This window comes from Balaenoptera ricei, chromosome 3 (assembly GCF_028023285.1).
Source record: "Balaenoptera ricei isolate mBalRic1 chromosome 3, mBalRic1.hap2, whole genome shotgun sequence".
NCBI lineage: Eukaryota > Metazoa > Chordata > Mammalia > Artiodactyla > Balaenopteridae > Balaenoptera > Balaenoptera ricei.
The window spans coordinates 169760603-169782288 of record NC_082641.1 but is presented as its reverse complement, the minus strand read 5'-3'; the positions used below and the strand labels follow the sequence as shown (position 1 = coordinate 169782288).

General features: G+C 55.3%; 1 protein-coding gene across 2 annotated transcripts in view; it reads right to left on the bottom strand.

Moving 5' to 3' along the window:
• Positions 1–21686, bottom strand: part of ELL (elongation factor for RNA polymerase II) — a 79753-nt gene that overhangs the window by 10524 nt on the left and 47543 nt on the right. For both annotated transcript variants that reach the window (XM_059918085.1, XM_059918083.1), the window contains exons 2-6: positions 17861–17908; positions 11026–11147; positions 10487–10650; positions 8058–8332; positions 4383–4507 (exon numbers count right to left, since the gene is read on the bottom strand). In XM_059918085.1, the coding sequence (XP_059774068.1) occupies positions 4383–4507; positions 8058–8332; positions 10487–10650; positions 11026–11147; positions 17861–17908 (734 nt within the window). The remainder of the gene's footprint in view (positions 1–4382; positions 4508–8057; positions 8333–10486; positions 10651–11025; positions 11148–17860; positions 17909–21686) is intronic.

Below are 21686 nucleotides of genomic sequence, written 5' to 3'. Positions count from 1 at the left end.
CAACCAGAGCTTTCGGTTAAAGACAGAGAACCAGGTATTTACATCCACTCTCTTTCAAGTCCCCACTAAAAAGGCATAAAAGAGAAAGGGAAAAAGAGAGCAATGAGGGGGCTTCCCTGGTGGCGCAGTGGTTAAGAATCCGCCTGCCAATGCAGGGGACATGGGTTCGAGCCCTGGTCCGGGAGGATCCCACATGCCGCAGAACAACTAAGCCCGTGCACCACAACTACTGAGCCCGCCTGCCACAACTACTGAAGCCCACATGTCTAGAGCCTGTGCTCCGCAACAAGAGAAGCCACCGCAGTGAGAAGCCCGCGCACCGCAACGAAAAGCAGCCCCCACTCGCCACAACTAGAGAAAGCCCGCGCGCAGCAACAAAGACCCAACGCAACCAAAAATAAATAAAATACATTTATTTAAAAAAAAAGAGAGAGAGAAATGAGCAATGATATTCAATGCAGAAGTACAAGTGGTGACTGTCCTATAGGATCCAAGAAAACGGAGTCCCAGGCCACAGAACCCCACGGGCCCAGGGTGGGTGCCTCAGAGACCTCAGCAGAGGGGCCCCTGCCAGGCTGTCCCCCCAGAGCCCTGCTCTGGGTCCCGGCCTGCTGTGGGGCAGCAGTGGAGCCCACAGCACGTTCAGGAGTGAAGGAGCCCAGGCCTTCTCCAGGATGCTTGGGCCACACAGGATGGAGAGAGACGTGGCCTCAGGAGAAGAGGAAACAGAGGGGCCTGTGGGGGATTCAGAAACGCCTCAGCAGTGCTCCTGAGGAGGCTGAGTTGCCTATGGGAAAGTCCTGAAGAGGCTGCACCCGGGCTTCCAGGCAACAAATGTCAGACCCCAAAACAGACAGGAAAATGCATTTGAGAAGAAAGAGAGACTCTGTAAGGGGGTGAAAACTTTAAATCCACGAGAAAAACACCATCCTTAATAGCCTTAGAAAGACATAGAACTTAAATACACGTTTCTCCAAAGAAGACATACGAATGGCCAATAAGCACATGAAAAGATGCTCAACATCATTATTCATCCAGGGAAACACAAATCAAAACCATGATAAGATACCACTTCACACCTGCTAGGATGGCTAGAATCAAAAAAAATGGAAAATAACAAGTGTTGGTGAGGATGTAGAAAAACTGGAACTGTGTACTGCTGGTGGGAATGTAAAACGCCATGGCCACCGAGAAAAAGTCTGGCAGTTCTTCAGAAAGTTAAACATAGGATTACCATATGGCCCAGCAATTCCACTCCTCAGTGTATATTTGAGAGAACTGAAAATCTATGTCAGCTATATTCGTGTCCTGGTACATGAATGCTCATGGCAGCACTATTCATAATCATGAAAAGGTGGAAACAATCCAAGTGTCCATGGACATATAAATGAATAAAAAAAATACCCACACACGATAGAATACTACCTGGCCATAAAAAAGAGTGAAGCTCGGACACATGCTACAGTGTGGATGAAACTCAAAAACCTAATCCAAGTGAAAGAAGCCAGACACAAAAGGCTATAGTACATAATCCCATTTATATGAAATATCCAGAACAGGCAAATCCATCAAGACAAGAAGCAGATTAGTGGTCGCCAGAGGCTGGGAGAGGGGGAACGGGGAGTGACTGTTAACGTGGGGTTTCGTTTTGGGGTGACTGCTTTGGAACTAGAGAGAAGTGGTAGCTGCACCTTGGGAACTAGCAACAATGGCAAAAAAAAGAGACAGAGGGAGAAGCTGAAGAAATCTTCCCAAAGTAGAAGAAATGAAAAGAAACAACAGGGAAGACAATGGCGAATGGTGCAGGAGCACAGCCCCCAACGGCAGAATGAGAGGAAGGGCGAGGGAGGACAGTGAGGCCTCTCACAACCACGCCCAGGACGGGAAGAAGGACGAGGCAAGTTTTCAGACTGCAAGGGCTGGGGCGCCGGGCCCAGAGCACCCGACAGGCCATCCTGTGACCATGCAGATGCACACAGCGCCAGGAAGGAACCTCCGCGGCTTTCCGGGGGCCGGGTCTTCAACGTGGAGGGAAAGTTCCTTCCAATCTGGAAGACTAGACTTCGCCAACTGCCAATTCAGTGTGACAGCCACCCAGGTGTGAAGATATGACAGATGGACCTCCCAAAGCCCTCTCCTCTGAGAGATGCTCCAAGAGCTGCGTCCCTTCAACCCCAGGGCAGAATCACAGACCCAGGAACAGAAGGACCCGCAAGGGCTGGGGGCAGCTCCCGGTGGAACCCCTGATCCCCTGCAAGTGATAAAAGGCCATGGGACAACCACGGGGAGCTTGGGGTTGGACATGAAGGACACAGAACGCTGAGCAGAGAAAGTAACAACTAGGCCAAGCAGGTTACCAACTCCAGGGAAAGCATGATGCGTGTGAGACGGACTGAGGCTCGGGTTGTCTAGGCTGTGCCCTGGGGGAGGTGAGGCCAGGACACGGGCAGGTCGGGGTGACTGATTTCAGGGCCAGGTGGAGTTGAGGCCTCATCCTGCACTGGGACGTCCACAGACTCCTCCTGGGACAGGCCAGGCCCAAGCAGCTACACACATGGGGACTAAAAGCACAGAGGAAGCATCCAAATAAACAGCGGAGATGCTGGGAGTGCATGTCCGTGCAGAGCAAAGCCACGGGGGCCCAGGCAGACCCTGGAAGCATGAGCATGTTTATCTCAGGTACGAGTTTAGAACAAGCTGTAGGAAAAGGTGTTATAGCCCCTGGGGTGACACAAGTCCCCACACCCTGCCTGTAACAACAGAAACACCCCAAGATCCTATTTTTTTCCTTCTTGCCGTGAGACCACAGCATCAAGACCTGCTAATAATTGGGGCTTTCTTCAGGGAGGGAGCAACCTAAACAAGAAAAAAAAAGTTGTGCAGAGGGGTGCCTGGAGTAACCTTCTGTGTGGCTGCGGGCATCAGGGATGTTGACCCTGACCTCTGCACGCCAATCAGTTCAAGCTTCCAAGGGCAGTAGGAGCTGTCAGCTTCCCAAGAGGCTTCCGGCGGCAAGGCTGCTCTCCCAGCTGGCCCACGCAGACGGAGAGAAGAGCATCAAGACAGCCCAGAGCGAAAACAAGGGAGGAAGCATGAGCTTGGCATTACACTGAGCTCCAGAGTCCGCATCCCTAGGAACCTCCCACCTAACACCCCTCAAGATTCAGCCCAGGTGCTGTTTCCTACAAACCACACCCACCAACACACAGACAGGCTGCTTGCTCTTGGCCACACCCCTTCCCGGGAGCTCTGGGAGGCCAAGACCCTTGGGGTCTGAGATCAGCGAGAGGCACCCAGTGAGAGGCTCTGAAGGAAGAGTGGAAGCAGCCTCAAGGTGCCCCCCATGTGCCCCTGGCCACCTCAAAGCACTAGGGTGGGTGTAAGTGACTATTTCAACCCTTTGCCAAAAAACGTGATAGATGTGAACACCTGCAGGAGGTGACTGCCTACCCAAGATGTGCTTTGCTGGGGCAACAAAGGACCCCCAGAGAGGGCACTGGGGGCCGGGGGGCACCTTCTGCCGAGACCGTCTCCTCTCAGCCTCCCTGAGCACCCAGAGACCTCCAGACAGCCAGAGCAGTGACCCCGGGACAGCAAGTGAGTGTCCCACAGGACCAAGGAGGAACTCAGGGTTCACCTAGACTGGCCCCGACTCAGCTCTGCTTTCCAGACGCAATTACTGCTTTAAACAGCTAAACTTTAAAAAACAAACAAACAAAAAAATCTTCATAAATAGCTCCAAGTCCCTGAGAAATCACTTAAGGACTAATTAGCATATCAGGCTGTTCTGAACAGCACTTCACTTCACAGCCCGGGCTCCAGAGCCAGGCATCAATTGAGAAGGAAATCATTAATTGCTTGCCTCAGACGGGGGCCTACTTACCCACTTCTCCCTAGAGCTACCGTGGCCACTCCTGACTTTGGGCCCCAATTAACCAGAGAGGGGATGCATTTAATTAATGCTGCTTAATCATGTCTGTGGGGAGTTTTGTTTTGTTTTGTTTCTCTCTGCTTCTCGTTCTTGAGAGGTTCTTTTTAAGAAAGAGGGCCTGCAGCAGACGCCTGTGGGGATGTGCAGGTTTTGCAAGCAAGCTTGACAGGAAGGGAAAGAGGGGGCAGAAGGAACGGTCTGGGGCCTTCTGTCCGAGCATTCTGGTGTTCAAGACGGTGACTCACGCCCTCCACCCCACTCGGTAAGGGCTGGCCTTTTCCCTACAGGAGGACACGGTGGGCCACCCAGGCAGTCTCCACAGACCCCTCTATCCTGCTTGCGGGCCCTGCAGCCTTTGGGGCCAGATGAGGCCCCCCCAGCATCCTTGGGATGAGATCTGCCCCAGGTCCAGGGGCTGGGAACTCGCTCAGGGGTAGGGAGGCAGCGTTACCGGATGAGCATCCGCTTCAGCAACTTTTGGTCCCCCTCCGAGTAGCCGGGCCAGTCCTTCTGCACATCCTTGTACACACAGTCCTTCAGCGTGCACGTGCCATCCTTCGCATTCACGTTGGCTACCTGCAAGACAGAGCTGGTGTCACCTTGTGTGAAGCCCAAGAGAGACAGATGTTCCTGAAAGCATTTGCAGGGGGGGGGGGGGGGGCGGCGCACGGGCGGGCAGGGAGAGGCGGAGACAGACATGAAAGGGGAAAGAGGACAGCACACTCCCTCCCCAAGCCAACACCTCACCCCACAGCTCCCCTGCGTGCCAGCGCAGCAACCCTTGGGGTGCAGAAGGGTCAGGGCAGCAGGTCCAGATACACATGTCTTATAGCTGCTGGAGGCCAGGTTGGCTCCAAAAAGGGGAGGCTGCCATCTATACTCCCAAGACTGCATCACCAGCCCATTCCCCTGCTATGGACTGAACCACTTTTGTCCTCCCAAAATCCACGTTAAATCTTAACCCCCTTAATCGAAGGTGATGGTATTCGGAGGTGGGGCCTTTGGGAGGTGATTAGGTCATGAGGGTGGAGCCCCCATGATGGGGTTAGTGTCTTTATAAAGCAGAACCCAGAGCGCTCCCTCACCCCTTCTACCCTGTGATGACAGTAAGAAGGCAGCTGTCTATAAACCAGGACGCATGCCCTCACCAGACACCCAATCTGCCGGTGCCTTGATCTTGGACTTCCCAGACTCCAAAGCTGTGAGAAGTAAATGTCTGTGGTGTATAAGCCACCCAGTCTATGGTATTCTGTTACAGCAGCCCGATGGACTAAGATACCCGCTCTCGGATTCAGAGCTCCTGTGGCAGAGTCGGCCGAGACTGGAGTGCTGGGTGAGGGGTGCCTCCAGGGGACAGGCTGAGCCCACCTTCCCTGCAACCAGCCAGCCCTGCTGCTGCTGGTTAACAAAAGCTGAGCTTGTCTCCAAGACTCTTTGCGAAGATGGATTTAAAACGTTTGCCGTAAGATGCTTGATGGAATTCAGGCCCCTGACCCGAAGCAGGCACTTCCCTGAGTGTCTCACTTGGGCACCATGGTCTCCAGAACACGCGTGTGTAGCCGTGTGGTTGGCACGCTGTTTTTCACTATCACTGAGTCTACAAGTTCTCCACATCACAGCAGTTTCCACAAGGAGCATTTTTTAATGGTTGAGTAACATTCCACCAAGTGGCTACACTGTGATCTACTCAAACGTTTCTCCTTTGTTGGATGCTGACGCCGTTTCCAGTTTCTCTGTAGCATAAACAGATGTCACTTGTGCAGGTTTTTCCATGCTGGTGATGGTTTTCTTCAGCCAGCTTCCCGGAAGTGGGATTAGTGGGTCAAAGGCTCTGAACATTTTTATGGCTCTTGGTTTTGCTAAAATGCTCTCCAGAAGAGCCACCCACCCGTCAACACTCCCACCAGGAAGATGGAACGCCTTAACTCTTTTCTGTGGATGTTTTCACAGAAGGAATAGAGAAGGCGCCTTGGAGCAGTGTGGTTTTGTTAGTGCTGTTCATCAGAGTCTCTGGTCACTTGCGGGGGCGGAAAATGAGCATCCTGGGTGAGGCACAGCCCCTGACACCTTCCCATCCCCAAGCTGGCGGGGGTCCTCCTGCCCCCCACACCGCGGCGGAGAACAAGTTGGGTAGTAAACACAGAAGCACAAGGCAGATGGGACAGTTTAGGAGAAATCAGAGCGGGCACGAGGAGGAGGCTCTACCCCAAGACACTGGCTGGGCCACCCCCTAGGAGCTGCCAAACCCAAGTCCACTGGAGAAGCTGGAGCCCAGTACGGTGCCTCTCTGGTCCCAGGAAAGGACCAGGAGCAATGAGAATGTCACAGGGGTTAAAAATGGAGCAGTGCCCCAGGCAGACCTAAGTCAGCACCACCAGACCCCCCTCTCTCCAGAGAACTAAGCCTGGCATCCCTGCCGCATCTGAGGGCTGCTCAGTGGGTAAATCTCAGGTGTAATCAAGTGCTCGGTCAGCTAAGGGTCACATTCTGCATTGTGCTTTTTTATTCTGGGCACAAACAGAACGAGATTAGAGAGCGGGAGCAAGGGCATTTCTAAGAACGCTACACCAAGGGCTGAGGGCCCGGCTGGATGGCAATGCAAGCTACGGGCACATCCAGGGGCGGGCGTGGCTGCCACACTTGTCTCCAGTCCTGGCTCATGTCTGATGACTCTGTCTAGCTCCCTTCAGCCCTGCTGCGGTCACCCCATGCTGCAGGAGGCAGCTCTGGGTGGCCCCCAGCCCAGGGAAAGGGCCTCCCATGTACTTCCCCCAATTTCCCAGGGGCAAGGTCGGCACGCGACTTTCCAAGGAAACGAGCGCCCTGGGAATGTCGTTCCTGGTTCTGGAGCTTTCTGGGTGCTTCGGCAAGCCCCTTTGCCAAAGAAAACTTCTGAGCTACAGAGCCATGCGTCTATCTTCTAATAGGCCCCGAGCCAACTCCTAAGCTTGCAGGGAGAAACAGTGCTACTCAGTCCTTGCCAGCATGACCTCCACGTGGGGGACAGTGGCTCAGGAGGCCAAATCCGCACAAAGGCACCCAGTGAGTGGACATGGGCGCTCCTGACAGTAACGTGAGTCTCCGGTGAGCACCTCAGCCCTCAGGACACAAGAGGATTCTCCTCGGGTGAAGGATGGGGGAGGCACCCTTCACCTGCTCTGTGGATGGGGCCCAGCCCCTGCCCAGACCTGAATCTGTGCTCGGAATGCAGGGGAATGTCACAGAGGTCTCTCTTCCCTCTTCACCCGTTCCCTTTGCCCTGAACTCTCTGGGGGTAATGGGTAACACAGGGACCCCAGCCAGAGCACGGGGGGACGAGAGCCATGCCGACATCCTCCCAACAAATGTGCTGCGTGCTCACACCAGCCTTGGACTGCACTGGGGATGGGGAAGAGTAGTGCCAGGAGGCCTGCTGAAGAACTCGGTAAATCTGAAACTCATCCTCAGACATAGCTACTGATGGTCACAGCGTGTACTTTCTGCTATAGGAGGCACCATCCAAGTGCCCAGAGTATCTGAGGCAGGGCCACGCCTCCTCCTCAGGATGCTGGTGTGACTGCTGCTGGCTGTGCCATCCTCACAGCGCTCTGAGGTGGCCCATCCCCACTTCATGGCAAAGTGGTATCCACGTGGCCCAGCTGATGTGGTGAAGCCGGAGTGAGCCACTCACCTTCCCAGGGGTCCTCGAGTTGCCTCCGCTAGGGTAGGGCCTCAGGAAGGTGCTGGGGCCACCGCCCTTGCTCCAAAGCCCCGGCTGCTTAATAGCAGGCTCCACCTGCGGGCACCACGTTCCTCCCCGCTTAGCTCTTGACCCCAAGAGAGGTGCTGTGGTCATGCCCCAGCCGCAGATGGAAGCCTGAGGGTCCGGACATGAAGCCCCTTGCCTGCAGCCACAACTGATGAGCAACAAGGAGGCCCTTGCTGTCTGACTGTGAAGCCCGAGCTCTTGCTAACTCATGCTTGTGGGTTCCTCAGGCTTCGTTCAATTCTAAAAACCTTGTGCAGCTGAAGTCTTGGATCCCCTGTGCTACGCCCACTGCCTGTGTGTCCGCAGCTGGTAAGGAGGAGGGCCCTGGGCAGTGAGTGTCACACGTGCAACCCAGGCCAGCCCAGGGCAAGCACGCACCTGCTGGAGGAGGCCGTCCAGTGCGTCCTTGTCCGCCTGGGCCAGGCCGTCCTTCTGCAGCCTCAGCAGCAGCTCAGCCTTCCGGTAGGGCCTCAGCGCCAGGAGGTGCAGCACCCGGTCACGGAAGGGCCTCTGAGACACCCCGCTGCCCCCGCTAACGCTGCCAGTGCTGGTCTTCTTGATGGCGCTTGCCAGGTTGATGGGGGTCGCCCGCTTCCGGGAGGGCACAGCATCCACTGCCCCCGGGGCCGGTTTCCGAAACTGAACCTTTTTGCCTGCAATAAGAGACAGGCATTAGGGATTGGAAGGGGTGAGGGAGTGGCCACCGCGTCCCACTGCCTGGGGCCGACGCCAAGTTCCTGAGCAAGCTCGTGGACACCCGTGGATGGCCGATGGCCGACAGCCCCAAGCTCTCACTAAGCCCAAGAGGAAGGCAATTCGAGCCTCGTCCAGCCCCACCTGCTCAGTGGGGTCCTTGGGCGGCCGAGACTGCCACCTGCTGACCACAAACAGCTCAGTGGGCACTTGCAGGGCCCCACAGTCTCAGAAGCGGGAGCTATAGGAAATAGAAGCGGGCTTAGAGCCTTAACTGACTTCATCATGGGCAGCCTACATCCTGGGGACCCGAAACACCTGACCCATATGGGGAGAGGGGGCTGATGGTAACAAGGGAGTCCCAGAACTGCCAGAGGCAGGCACCCAGAGCCTGAACTTCACAGCACTACACTGGTCCCATAGGATCCGCCATTCTCTTTTATGAAAAAGGAGAAGAAAATAAAGGCGTCAGGGCCACTTGGGCAGCTGCTCTGGAGACCCCAGCGTGTGAGCAGCTCCCCAGCGGTGGCCCTGGCAAGTGCTCCCTGGGCAGACCTGGCTGTGCTCGGAGGCCCGGGGGCAGCAGGCCGATCCCCCACCCTCTTGGTGCAAACAGAGACGTACGAGGGGATCCTCCATGGAGCCTCCAGCACTGCTCTCGAGGGAGGGTGCTTCCACTCCTAAGTCATTAACTCCACCTTGGACGGCGCCCCCGCCACTGCAGGAACGAGGACTGCTGAGCAAAGTCAGCGCACATCTTGAATCCTTGGGCCAGAAACCTCTCCACGACGACTTCCTTTTGCATGTATCCCTCAAATCTGATTTGTCAAATGAACACAGGGAAGAAGTGCTTTTAGAATCCTCAGGGCCAGACTTCGTCCCCAGAGGACCCATCTGACGGGCCGACATGGGGTGGGGGGAGAGGCCTGACACACCCAGGACGTGCATGTCGGTGGCTTAAGAGGCCAGGACACGAGCACTTCCACCAGAACGTAAACTACTGCAAAAACCTTCACTGTACCCAAAATGACACCGTAAGATGAATTTTGGACCAAGTTTTTAGTTGAAAGACCCACCCAAACTTTATTAAAATGTGTACAAATGTCCACATTTGTATCTTGAGGCAAAAGCAGGCTCTGAAGCCCTTTTAGATTCTGGCTGGCACCTCTTGGGCAGCTTACAGCCCAGGGCCCAGGCTCCCTGGTCACTCACAGCTACATCCACTGGGGCCCAGCGCTGACAGGCAGGACGGATTCCTGCACCATCTGGGGTTTCATTCAGAGCCAACCCCACTGCCAAGCAAGGGAAATCGCATGCTCTTTGGAGCAATGTGCAACGCTCTTGCTTTTTCTTAAAGAAGAAAAAAACCCCAAAAGCCATCAAGGTTCTCCCTTGCTGTAAGCCGTTTCACACCTCTCTCAGGCCTTTCTTGCCTGGCAATAAATTCCAATGACTCTTTAACTCCATCTGCATCCAGGAGGTAGGAAGACTACAGCAAGATGATGGAGCTTTCTAAATAGATAGTACTTTTCTCTCTACTTTTAATGTTGTCAGTGTCTCGACTTCACTCAAATTGTTTCCAAGCAGATGCTGAGGGGCCGGAGCCTTCCCAGTGAACAGGGATCAATGCGTTTCCTTCCTGGTCTCCACCCTACGGTCCCTCGCTGGCCCCAACACAGCAGCAGGCCGCCCGCCATAGGGTGCATCTCATCATCTGCACCTTGCCCCAGCCACGTCGGTCTTGGGAAGGAGACATCTGGGCAGGTGAGGGCAGGGGTGGCAGCTGAAGGACAGACCGAAGCTCTGGCTTCATGTAGGGTGAGTCTCCATGATGGGCAGAGGTCCCTGAGGCTACAGCCTGGGAGAGGAGCCCTGAGATTCAGAATGCCTGGAATTCTCAGGCCCCTTAGCCCATCTTGGGTTCAGAAGGCAGCAGATGCCACCCAGGAAGGACCTTCTGTCCTGACCCAACACTGACCCAGCTCATCCTACCTCTGTCAACCCATCACTCCCGCTCCTGGTCTGGATGGGCCCTGAGTCTCTCCTGCTCCCCCGACAGCTGCCCAGCAGGTACAAGACCCCCACAGGTGGAGCCCCAGGCCCCTGATCCTCACCCAGGTAACGGCCTCCGGGCTTGATGACGATGGCGCCTCGACTCCGTGTCTCCTCCTCAGCCTGCGCCAGGCTCTGCCGCGCTTTCTGGTAGGAGTCGTCGGTGGCACACACTGTGATTTTGTCCTGGACGCTGCCCAGGCAGTCCAGGTGGACATCCCCATGGCTGCAAGACAAGGGGCCAGAAGCCGAGATGAGCACCTGGGATGACCAGGAGAGATGGTCACCACCCCCATGCCCAAGAAATGGGGTTTGGTGCTGACTTGGGCAACAGGGTTTCTTCAAGGCACATCTTGACCCAAAAGAAACAAGGGAACCCAGGTCCCTGGGCCACGGGTGGCACGCCAGGACCTAGACCTGTGCCCTGGACACACTGTAAGGAGCCAGGGTAGCTCACTTGAGAAGAGGAAGAAGGGGCGCTGGGGCTGGAGGTGGTGGGCAAACATCTGCACAGCAGGCTGGGGCGGGGGACGCCACAGTGGAAGTCGGGGGAGGCGGGTCTGCCCACTGGGAGACCTGGGGCAGCCTGGGCAAGGCTCACCTGGACACATACTGCTGGATGCAGTCAAAGCTGCCCTGTGGGCTGTCACGGCCGATGTTGGAGAGGTAGAAGGAGAACGTCCGCGGCTCCGTGGGGCAGTCAGGCTGGGGGATGGAGATGTGCTGCGTGGAGAGGGGGGGACATCACCGGTAGGTCCACAGCACAGAGGGGACCACAGGATGGGCCAGCGCAGGACCCAGGCCCATCCCTGAAGCATGCCCCTTACAGTGGGAATGTAAAACCACATTCCTTTGAAACGCACCTTTGTTTTCCTGACAGTGACAGGACCAGCGTGTCACCACAGACAGGCTGCTGGTGGGTCCTGGGTTCTCATGCAGTGGCGGGGGGTGGGGTCCTGTGTCTGGTTTCTAAGCAGCAATGGCAACTCAGTCTGAGGAGCACAGAGCACTCAGCACACAACCAGAGGCAGGGACCCCACCCCAAGCTGGGCCATGACTCAGTTTCCCCACCAAACAGGGCTGATCTGGTTCAGGACAACCGTAAAGATGAGACAAGATGGGTGGGCGTCAGCAGCGGGCAGGGCATGCTGAGAGGTCGAGATGCCCTGACCCGCACTCCCACTTAGCAACGCCCCCTCCACCTCCTCCAGGCCGAACACTGACTCCACCTGTGTGGCTGTGAATAAGGCAGGCACGGGCCCCGAGGGGCTCACAGATGGGCAGCACTTGCCCCCCAATCAACCATGACAGGGGATGCGTGTGCCATGGTTTATGTAACCCCAACTTCAGAGATCACCAGTGTAGCCTAGCGAGGCAAAACCACAACCGCCAGAGAGAACAGACAGACGGCCTGGCTGACAGACAGACAGACAGACAGACAGCACTAGTCCTGGCCAAAGTGCAGGGCTCAGCGTAGGCAGGCCATCCAGAGGCCACTTAATTCCAGGCCGACCCTCTGGCCCCCTGCCCACACTGGGTGAAGGCCAGCAGCTGCTGAAAAACACAGACAGGAAAACCTCACATTCCGGCCGCCAGCCCCTGTGCAGGCAGTGGAAGGGCCTCTAGAACCCTGTCACCAGAGGTGACCAGCCTTATAGTAATCCCTGGGCTTGAGCACAGGAGCTCATCACAGCTAGGCAGACACACAAGGTAGAGTCACAAGTGGTCAACAAGAAGGGGCAGCACTGGGGGTTAGGGGGCAGCAGGCCTCGTTCCTGGGCTGTCGCACCGGCTCAGCAGGCCAAGGTGAGCACGTCTCCTCTTTGGTGGTGTGAGGACACTAACACGCCCCATCAGCGCTGGAGAGAATGTGGCACAGCGCTGAATCCCCCCTGCCCTGTGCCCAGCTGTCACATGTGACTGCAGGCGGCTTAGCCTGTCTGAGCCTTGTCTGTGAGAGCAAGGACACGGCAGCTTGGGCCACAGGGAGGGATGCAGCTCCCCCGCCCCAGCCCTCAGGGTGGTGTGTAGACCCATAAGGGAAGCTGGGAGGTCACACAACCCAGGGCTGGCTCAAAATGCTGCAGGACTCCCTCAATGCACAGCCAGTCCCTGTTCCAAAGAGAGGCCTCCACCGTGCACACTGAGAGCCAAGGCGTCACAGAGTGGCTCCCAGGCACAGCCGCTCAGGGTAGGAAGAGCTTGGCCTGGGGGAGAGGGACAGTCTGCACCAGCCGTCCAAGGACTGCAAATGACCTTGCGCCGATGATCATCCCTGTCCCCCACCTCCCCGCCCCAGAATGAATGCTGCCCAGGAGAAAGGCTGCCCCGTTGGCCCAGCTCCACCCAGCCACCCAGCCGGGGTCTGTCCAGCACTCCCTCCTGGCCCTCCGGCATGTTCCTGTCAATGCAGTTCGGGGGCAGGGCCCACCCAGGACACACACCCAGTGGCAGGTGAGGCCAAAGTCCATGGAGGAGACCAGCAGGGTGGCAATGCCAGGTTGGCTCTGGCCAGCCACGCAGGCCCTCATCTCAACACAAACACCTGTTTCTTTATGAGGGTCAAAAAGAGATGGAGCAACTCACACTCAGCATCTAAAAAAATCAAACCCAGGCTGCCTGCTATCACTCACCTCGGGCAGGAAAACACACATGCATACACACACGCATACACACACACACACACACACACACGCTCCAGTGCGTGTGCAGCATCTCGTCCAGCACTAGTAGCCACCCTGTGTTGTCTGCACATTCCTTTGCAGATGTGACTTTTGTTCTCCATTACAGAAGTAACTGAAAACCCAGCACTCAGGTGCTTCTGAGGGTCACTGTGGGAGATGCACCCACAGCCAGGTACACACTGATGCAGTTGCCCAGAATGCGGCAGGACGACTGCGCACCACAAAGTCAGAAAAATCAAAAGGCACTTCCGATGGAGCCTGAACCCCAACACGGGTGGCTCTTCCTCCATCCTGACCTTGATCCTCTCCCTCACCACATCCTGGCTCTAGCAGAGACCAGGCCTCCCCAGGGGGCATTTTTCCATCTCAGGCTGCTCAAAGGGCAGTGGCTGCCATGACTACCACAGTCCCCATCAGGCTATCGCCCTTAAGAGGAATGGTGAGGGTACGTACAGCATGAGTCCTGATACAGCCGTGCTTCTTTCTGGGCAGGGGCGTGGTGGAACCTTCAGTGTGATCCTTTTACCCTGTGAGAACCTTTCCCACATGGGTATGTATGGCCACTTCCAAAATCCTGGAGGCGGGGGCACAGCACAGAGCCCAGAGGAGGGTCTGTGCAGCTACTGGGGCTGCAGGACGGTGGGAAGGGGAGGCTTGCTTGGAGCCTGGCACTGGAGGGTCTTGAAGCCCCAGGCCCTCCCCAGCTCTGTGGCACCACCGCCTATGGAATCCTCTGGTTAACAGGCTGTTTTGCTGCTGGTTAATGGCTACCAGTCACTGGAAACCAGCAGGGAAACCAGCCAGCTGGGCATGAATGGTTCAGGAATGCGCGGCTTTCTCTGTGACAGCAGAGAGCTTGACACCTTCCGAAACTTGGCCCCCGCTTAGCAGTACGTGTGCCTTCCGGACCAAGTCTCGGCTGTCCCATGGGGACCACCACGTGGCCCTCAGCTGGCCCGAGCATGGCAGGTTTGGGTGCATCTGATGTTAGCCCCAACTCCTGGTTATGGGGAGGCAGAGGGAGTTGCCATAAACTTAAGCATGTGTCTGTGTTCACAGACAAACAGATGGATCTGGAGCAACAAACAGCCTTGTCCCAACCCAGATGGTCCTGGGCACCTGAGGGACTGACATCCACCTGAGGCCCAAGAGGGGCTGTTGGTTCCACTGCGAGTAGGTCGAGTCCCTGCCAGAGCCCTTAAATCAACCCCCTTTGAAATCTGTCCCAAGTCAGGCCGGCAGCCCTCCCCCAGACCTGCGGGGCCTGGTCTGTCTGCGGTGCAGGTGGGGGCTTCAATGAGACAAATCAAGTCCCGAGCTGGGTGGGGGATAAATGGTGGGGAGCACTTGGTATTCCAGTCAGGTAAGAACAAGACAAAACAGGCACACACAGGAACCAAACACTGACTAGCCAGCCTCTCTCTAGCTAGAGGGGTTTTCAGAGAACATTCGTTTTCATTATTTTTCTTTTCCAGGGAACCCTCAGAACAAAACATATTTTGGGTAAAGAGTTACTACTGCACAGCTGAATACAACTCCTAAGAGTTGTAGTGGCCTCTTCCGTCCACTGGGAGGCCCTAGCTTCCTCAACCCCAAACCCAGGGCGCTTTCTAAGCACCTATTTCCTTCTCGAGAGCCGCTCCCACACTCTGTGGGCCCTGGGAAGCGGGAGTGCACAATGCCCGCCCGCCTGCCCGCCCCTTCCCGGGCTTTCCAAGTTATCCCCGTGACACAGCAACAAGCTCCCCTGTGGCTCAATCTTGTGCACATCCCTAATGATTCCCGCAGAGTTGGCTCCTAGATCACAGAGACACTGGTCAAAGGCCCTTGACAAGTGCCACCAAACCTCATTCTGTAAACTGCCATTTGGGTTCCTGCTGCAGCACATGGAAATGCCTTCAACAGCCCTGGATGCCAACCCTACTTCCCTTTCTTTCTGTTTTCATCAACTGAAGAGTGCTGGGCTGCAGCCGGCCAAGTGGGGTTTTCTTTTCCCCTCTGTAGCCTGACGCTTCACCAGCTGTCAGGGGCTGACACCTTAGAAGTGACCCCTGATGGCAGAGGGGCCCAGGTCAGCCAGCTCAGTGTCTGTGAAAGGGCAGAGAACACACATGTACACGGCAAATGAAACAAAGGTGAGCATTTTGCTCTGAAGACGATGCCCTAGATCATGGACGTGCTACAGGTGGGGCCGGGCTCTCCGGGGAACCTGGCAAATGCCATACAGTCGCCCCAAGGAACCAGCCAACACGGGGGCCCAGCCACACAGCACCCAGCCCTTGTGGCACTCACAGCACAGGCGGGGATGTGGCTGGACTGGATGTGACTCCCAACCCAGGAGTTGAGTGACACCGAGACCCTACACCAGCTGTACTGCATTCACATCAGGTGGGGATTAGCACCAGGAACTGAGTGAGCGGGTTCTGGACTGCAGGGAGGACTCTGGTTCTCCTAAGGCCATGTTAACCTGCATACAACCCTTGAGGTGGGTGGCCCATCTCCTGGGCAGCGAGGCCAAGGGACAGAGGGAGAAGATCTGGCCTAGGTCCCTGAGCTAAGGAGCAAACAGGGTCTCAATCTTCAGTCTGCCAGCTTCATGGGCCTCTGGGAAGCGGGCCCTGTCAGCCTACACGGGGTCCAGAACATCGAGTCAGCCCAAGCATCAGGAACATTGAATGAGCCTGCCCAACTCCACCCGCCAGCCTCCTACTCTATTTCCAACCCCACAGGTGGAGTGTACAGAGCGACCAGGAGAAGTGGGAGCGGAGAGTGAGGCACCCTGCCTCCTCCCCTCCTCCGCTCTGAGTGACCATGCAGACATGGCCTGGCCGGGACAGAGTCTGCTGTGTGCCTGGCACCAGGCCAGGCCTCTCACACCTGGCAAGGAGGAATGGTCACATTCCATCAATGCCCAGGAGGAGAAGGACAAGGTCCAGAGGTCATAAGGGGCAGACTTAGCACCTGATCCTTCACAGCAAGCTGGGAAAGCACCCCCCTCATCACACAGCCCCCTCCAGCCCTCACATGGTCTCATACAGAGTCTCTTAGTGGAGACTCATGGCCTGGCTTGCCCCAAGCTGCAGCGCAGGGCCTCCACACCCTCAGAACCTTCTAGGAACTCCATTACACATGAGAATGCCCAGAAGGAAGGAAATGTGGGCAAAGCATAAGTCTAAAACTAAGATGTTGGGACCCCTAACTTGAATGGATGTGGCTCTTAGGTTTTGCACAGGAATTTGGGCGACACAGGGTACAACCCAGGAGAACCTCACAGCGCTTCTATGAGCAGCCAAGTGGTGCCTTGCTGACTAGAAAGCATCGCTCACTGTATAAATGAACACCAATCCGTGCACTGGCTTCCTCATCTTCCCACGACTGCTGAGGGCACAGAGTGATCATGGGCCACAAGAGGGTGCCACTGGGCCAGTCTGGCAGCAAGCCCAGCATTGACCTCTAACCCCTGGGGAAATGTCTCAGGGAAGATAAAGTGGAGGCTGCAAAAGGGTGACCGGCAGAAGACTGATGGGGCCAATGAAGGTGCGGAGGAAGCCCCAGAGGAGGCACGGGTCGGGGGTGGGTGGGCGGGGGGAGGGCCCTGGGGCCTTTAAGGGCGTCTCACCGACCCTTGACTGGTCTTGGTGTGATGGTCAGTTCGTGAGTCCCCCTGTCCAGGCCACAGCTCCCAATGACTCTATGAATGGTAATCTGGGTGTGCCGTGGAGGTATTCTGTAGAAGCAGTGACACCCACGACCAGCTGACTTTAAGGAGATGACCCTCCATGGTCTGGGTGGGCCTCATCCAATCAGCTGAAGGCCTTAAGAAGGAAACTAAGGCTTCCCTGAGGAGGAAGAAGCTCACCTATGAACCCCAGTGCCAGCTCCTACCTGCCCCATGGAATTCAGACTCATCAGCCTCACTACCACATGAGTCAATGTCTTGCAATAAATCTCTTGGTATTGATGTATCTGCACATGCAGACACATATCTCCTCAAGGCTCCATCTCTCTGGAGCATGCTGGCTGGGGCAAAACCCACAGAACCCTGTAAGAAGGCTGTCAGGTGGAAACTGACTTAGACACATGTGGCAACTTTTCAGATTAAAAAAAAAAAAAAAAAGACTTGCAATGAAGACTAGAAGAAAATCTAAAGTGTTCTAAAGCACCTTTGGTGGGTGGACAATATGGGGGTCCTAAGACCTGGGGGGGTAAGGATTATGGACAACCCACCCTTTCTTCCATTCCCCAATTTTTCTGTAAGATGGTTATTGAGAATCAAATACCTTTCACGAAAAAATGGGAATGTTGAGTTTCTATAACCCCCCTGCCCAGTACCAAAAGCCAGACAAACACCCATGGTTCCAGGTCCACCGACAGAGACAAGTGTCCCACCCTGGGGGGGCACAGTTCCAGGCTTGCTTGGGCTCTGGGGCCATAGTTTTGAATCAGCACAGAGATCAAGTCAGAACAGGGGTTTGGCAGCTACAGGAAGGAAGGGGGAGAGACCGAGGAGCCACTGGACAGGAGAGCTGCCGTCAGGCCACAGATGGCCTGTTGGTGTGGCCCCAGCCACAGGACCAGCCTGGAGGTAACCAGAGGCAGACCCTGACTCAGTATAGGGCCCAGCCTGGCACAGAGGTGGATGGGGCCAAAACACTGCTCCCAGCCGGCTGCTGTGCCCAGCAAGCCCTAACAGGGCAGGGAGCACACCAGTTCCACAATTCTAAATATGATTAAGACCAAAAAAAGACTCACCCCCTGACTTCCTTGAAATCGGATCGAAGGTCTCAGTGAAACAGAATCCTGCAAAAAAGCAAGATGGAAAAATGTCAATAAAGATATCTGGAAATCCAAAGACTCACTTCCCAGTCATACAAGGAGCCAGATAAGGACAGTGTTTTCAGGAGGGGTGAAAAAAAAACCCACACATGTTGAAAATTACAGGAAAGGTTACCGGAGCAGGGTTTTGAAGGATCAGTAGGAGTTCCTCAGATGGCACAGGGTCCAGGGCTGAAGGTACACATGAGAGGCAAGAGTGAAGATACAGGCAATGGGCAGCCCCCCTTCACCATTCTCCCAAAACCAACAACAGCCCAGGTCATCCTGCCTCAGAGACACCCCGCTGGAAAGGAATTGGGATGGGTGAGCACCACCAGCCAGGAGGCAGGCTGATGAGGTGACACCCTGCCCCCCAACACCCTGGCAGGACAGAGCCCAACGCCTGCCCAGCTCCCACGTCACAGCTTCAGAGCAGCTTGTCACTGCACTTGGAGTGGCGGAATTTCCAAATGTCACAAGAAAAAATACACCAAAAAACTCAAAATAATTTAAGCTTTAGCTATTCAGAGATCAGCCTTCTGGTGGAATTTTAGAAAGAACACGGATCCAGATGGAGGGTCGCACCTCTCTTTCTCATCTATCTTGGGGCCCTCAGCACCCACCTTCTGTGTAGCAGACATCACCCCACAGTGTGGTGCTGGTTTGTCACCACAACCCCTTCCCTCTACCTCCAAACCCACAGGGCCCAAATTGGCCTCTGTGCCCATTGTCCTCCCCAGTTCCTCCACAGGATGCCGAAGTCTTGGGCTCTCCCACCTCCATCAGAGACCACCTCTCAGGTCTCCACCCTAGTGCCCCCTAGAGGGAGGGGAGGCTCTCCCACCTGGGCCCCCCACGCCTCTCTCAGAGCATCTGGAGTGGCTACCTGTCTGCTCCCCACCCAGAATGTCAGGCCCACCGCAAGCCCTGGGTGGGTAGAGGAGCTACATACACGTGGGGAGAACCAACCAATGGGCAGAATGGCCTCTCAGTGCCTGTGACCCCGTCAGCCACTGGGCTGAGGGCTGTAGGCATGTGAGGGAGACAGGGCTCAGCCAGCTTGGACCCTGTGGGCCACACACTCACCCCACTTTGCTTACCAGGAGCCTCCCCTTTTGCCAAGAATCTCCAAGGACTCTGCCATTTAGAGCAGACCTGAGAGGTCACACGGAGCTCCAGCACTTATCTCCATGGGATCTGACACCCCAGAAACCACCCCACACTTCTAAAGCACAACACCCCTCACCACCAGGCCGGCAGATATGGGAGGTCCTCCAGCCCCTTGTGCTGCTCCAGCCCCTGCAGGCACAAGGGCCACTGTGCTGCTGAGACAGGGGCCAGGCTCCCTCCAAAGCAGGCTCAGGACCAGATGACCCGTCCCACAAACCACAACCAGACCACTGCCTGGGCTGCTGTTCAGAGCACTAGAGGAGCAGCACCAGTGGGGGCCCCGCCTAGCTGGGCCCCTGGAGATGCAACATTTCAGTGGCCTTTGCTTGGAAATGGGTTAAAGACAGAGATCAAAAAGAAGACCTGCAAGTGGCCAATAAGCACGGGAGAAGCCCTTACTCATCAGTGAGGAAGAGACGGCACAGGCACCTACTGGGATAGCTAAAAGAAAGAAGACGACACCCCAGAACCCTCATCCCTTACTGGTGGGAACATACAAGGTCCTGTAGAAAAGTCTGGCAGTTTCTTAAAAGGTTAAACACAGAGTTACCACATGACCCAGCAATTCCATTCCTAGGGATATACCCAACAGAAATGAAAATATATGTCTGCACAAAAACATACATAAATGTGCACAGCAGAATTACTCTTACTATTAAAAAAATAGCCAACAACCCAAATGTCCATCAGTTGGTGGACAGAGAAACAACAGAATAATACCCAGAAATAAAAAGAAACGAACTCCTGATGGACACAACATGGACGAAACTCAAAGCCACCAGCTAAGTGAGAGTAGCCCAACATATAACACCACACGATGGATGATTCCATCTATATAAAGTTCCAGAAAAGGCAAAACTAAAGATCAGTGAGTGCCTGGAAGTGGGGAGTGCCTGCAGACAGGCTGGAGGGAACTTCTTGGGTGGAACATTAACACTCACTGACTATACACCTAAAATGGAGAAGTTCTATGGGTTATAAATGATGCCTCCATAATGCTGTGACCTGCCCTAGGGCATACAGAGGGTCTTTCTCTGAAGACTCGTGTGGGCTTTGAGGAACACCACCTGAACATGGGGAGAGACTCCCGTCCGTTAACCATTTTCAGTGCAAGAGTGATGTAAAGTGGGTGGAAGGGAAACAGCAGAACACACAAGCACACAGCAAAGACAGCGTCAAGGTAAAGCCACCCTGTCTGTTGTCATTACGGAGCGCTCTACTGACATCACCTGATCATGAAAGGTAGGAAGTCAGGGTGTTCTTGGCCAGGGAACAGCAAGTGCAAAGCCCGGAGCAGAGACGTGGGACACCATGGTAGTAGAGAGCATGCAGGACCTGGTTCTCGTGCCCCCAGGTCTCTCGGTCCAGACCTCCATGCAAGACTCAGCTCGGGGCTAACCATAGCACCATGTGTGTCTGCCATCCACACACAGCAAGGCCTCTGTGTTCCAGGGGCTTGGGGGACAGGGGCCATGACGTCAGCAATGATGCGAGCCCGGATGTAGGTAGCGAAGGAGAGGAACTAAGAAGGGTGCACCTTCCCAGAAGAGACTCCACCAGGGCAGCCCCCCTGGTGCCTGCCTGACTCGATGGTGTGGTGGGCCATCCTTCCCCTGGATCACACGCTCCCTGTGGGCCATCTAGTGAAGCATTTAACTGGCCTAGTTGTCAAGCAAGTTATTTGGGAGACTGCTTTCTCACAAAGTCATTCAATCCCCAAAGGCACTGAGAATAAGACTTTATACTGTATAGAAGTTAGCCAAGAGGCCTAAAAGCCCAAGCTTCCTCCACTATGCCAGGAGGGCTGGCTTCAAGTGCGTGTCCCCATGCCGCCTGACTTTCATCATAGAACCAGGGTCCGGGCCACATGGGTTCTTGTGGTGTCTCCTCCCTCCAGTAGGAGGATCAGGCCAGGTCCTTCTCGTCAACAACAAAGCAATTCACTCACACCACTGTGCGCGTGTGTGTGCACACGCACGCACGCACACACACACGTAGGTGATGGGCCACCTGTCTATCGCCATTAGCAAAAAAGACACCAAGCCAAGACCTGTCTAAATTCCACCAGCCTCTGTGCCGGCAGAGGGGACAAGAGCCCCATTTGGAAGACTTTAGAACAAAAAGAGGAGTCAATGACACTTGGTCAATGACTGAGGTGTATTCTTTTTTCTTCTTTTCCATTTTTTTGGGTCACGCTCCACGGCTTATGGGATCTTAGTTCCCTGACCAAAGATGGAACCCGCACCCTCAGTAGTGAAGCACAGAGTCCTAACCACTGGACCGCCAGGGACTTCCCCTGAGGTACGTTCATTTGTTTGTTTTATAAATTTACTTATTTATTTACTTATTTCTGGCTGCGTCGGATCTTCGTTGCTGTGTGTGGGCTTTCTCTAGTTGGTGGCGAGCAGGGGCTACTCTTCGTTGCGGTGCACAGGCTTCTCATTGCAGTGGCTTCTCTTGTTGCAGAGCACGGGCTCCAGGCGCGCAGGCTTCAGTAGTTGTGGCACGTGGGCTCAGTAGTTGTGGCTCACGGGCTCTAGAGCACAGGCTCAGTAGTTGTGGCGCACGGGCTTAGTTGCTCCACGGCTGTTTG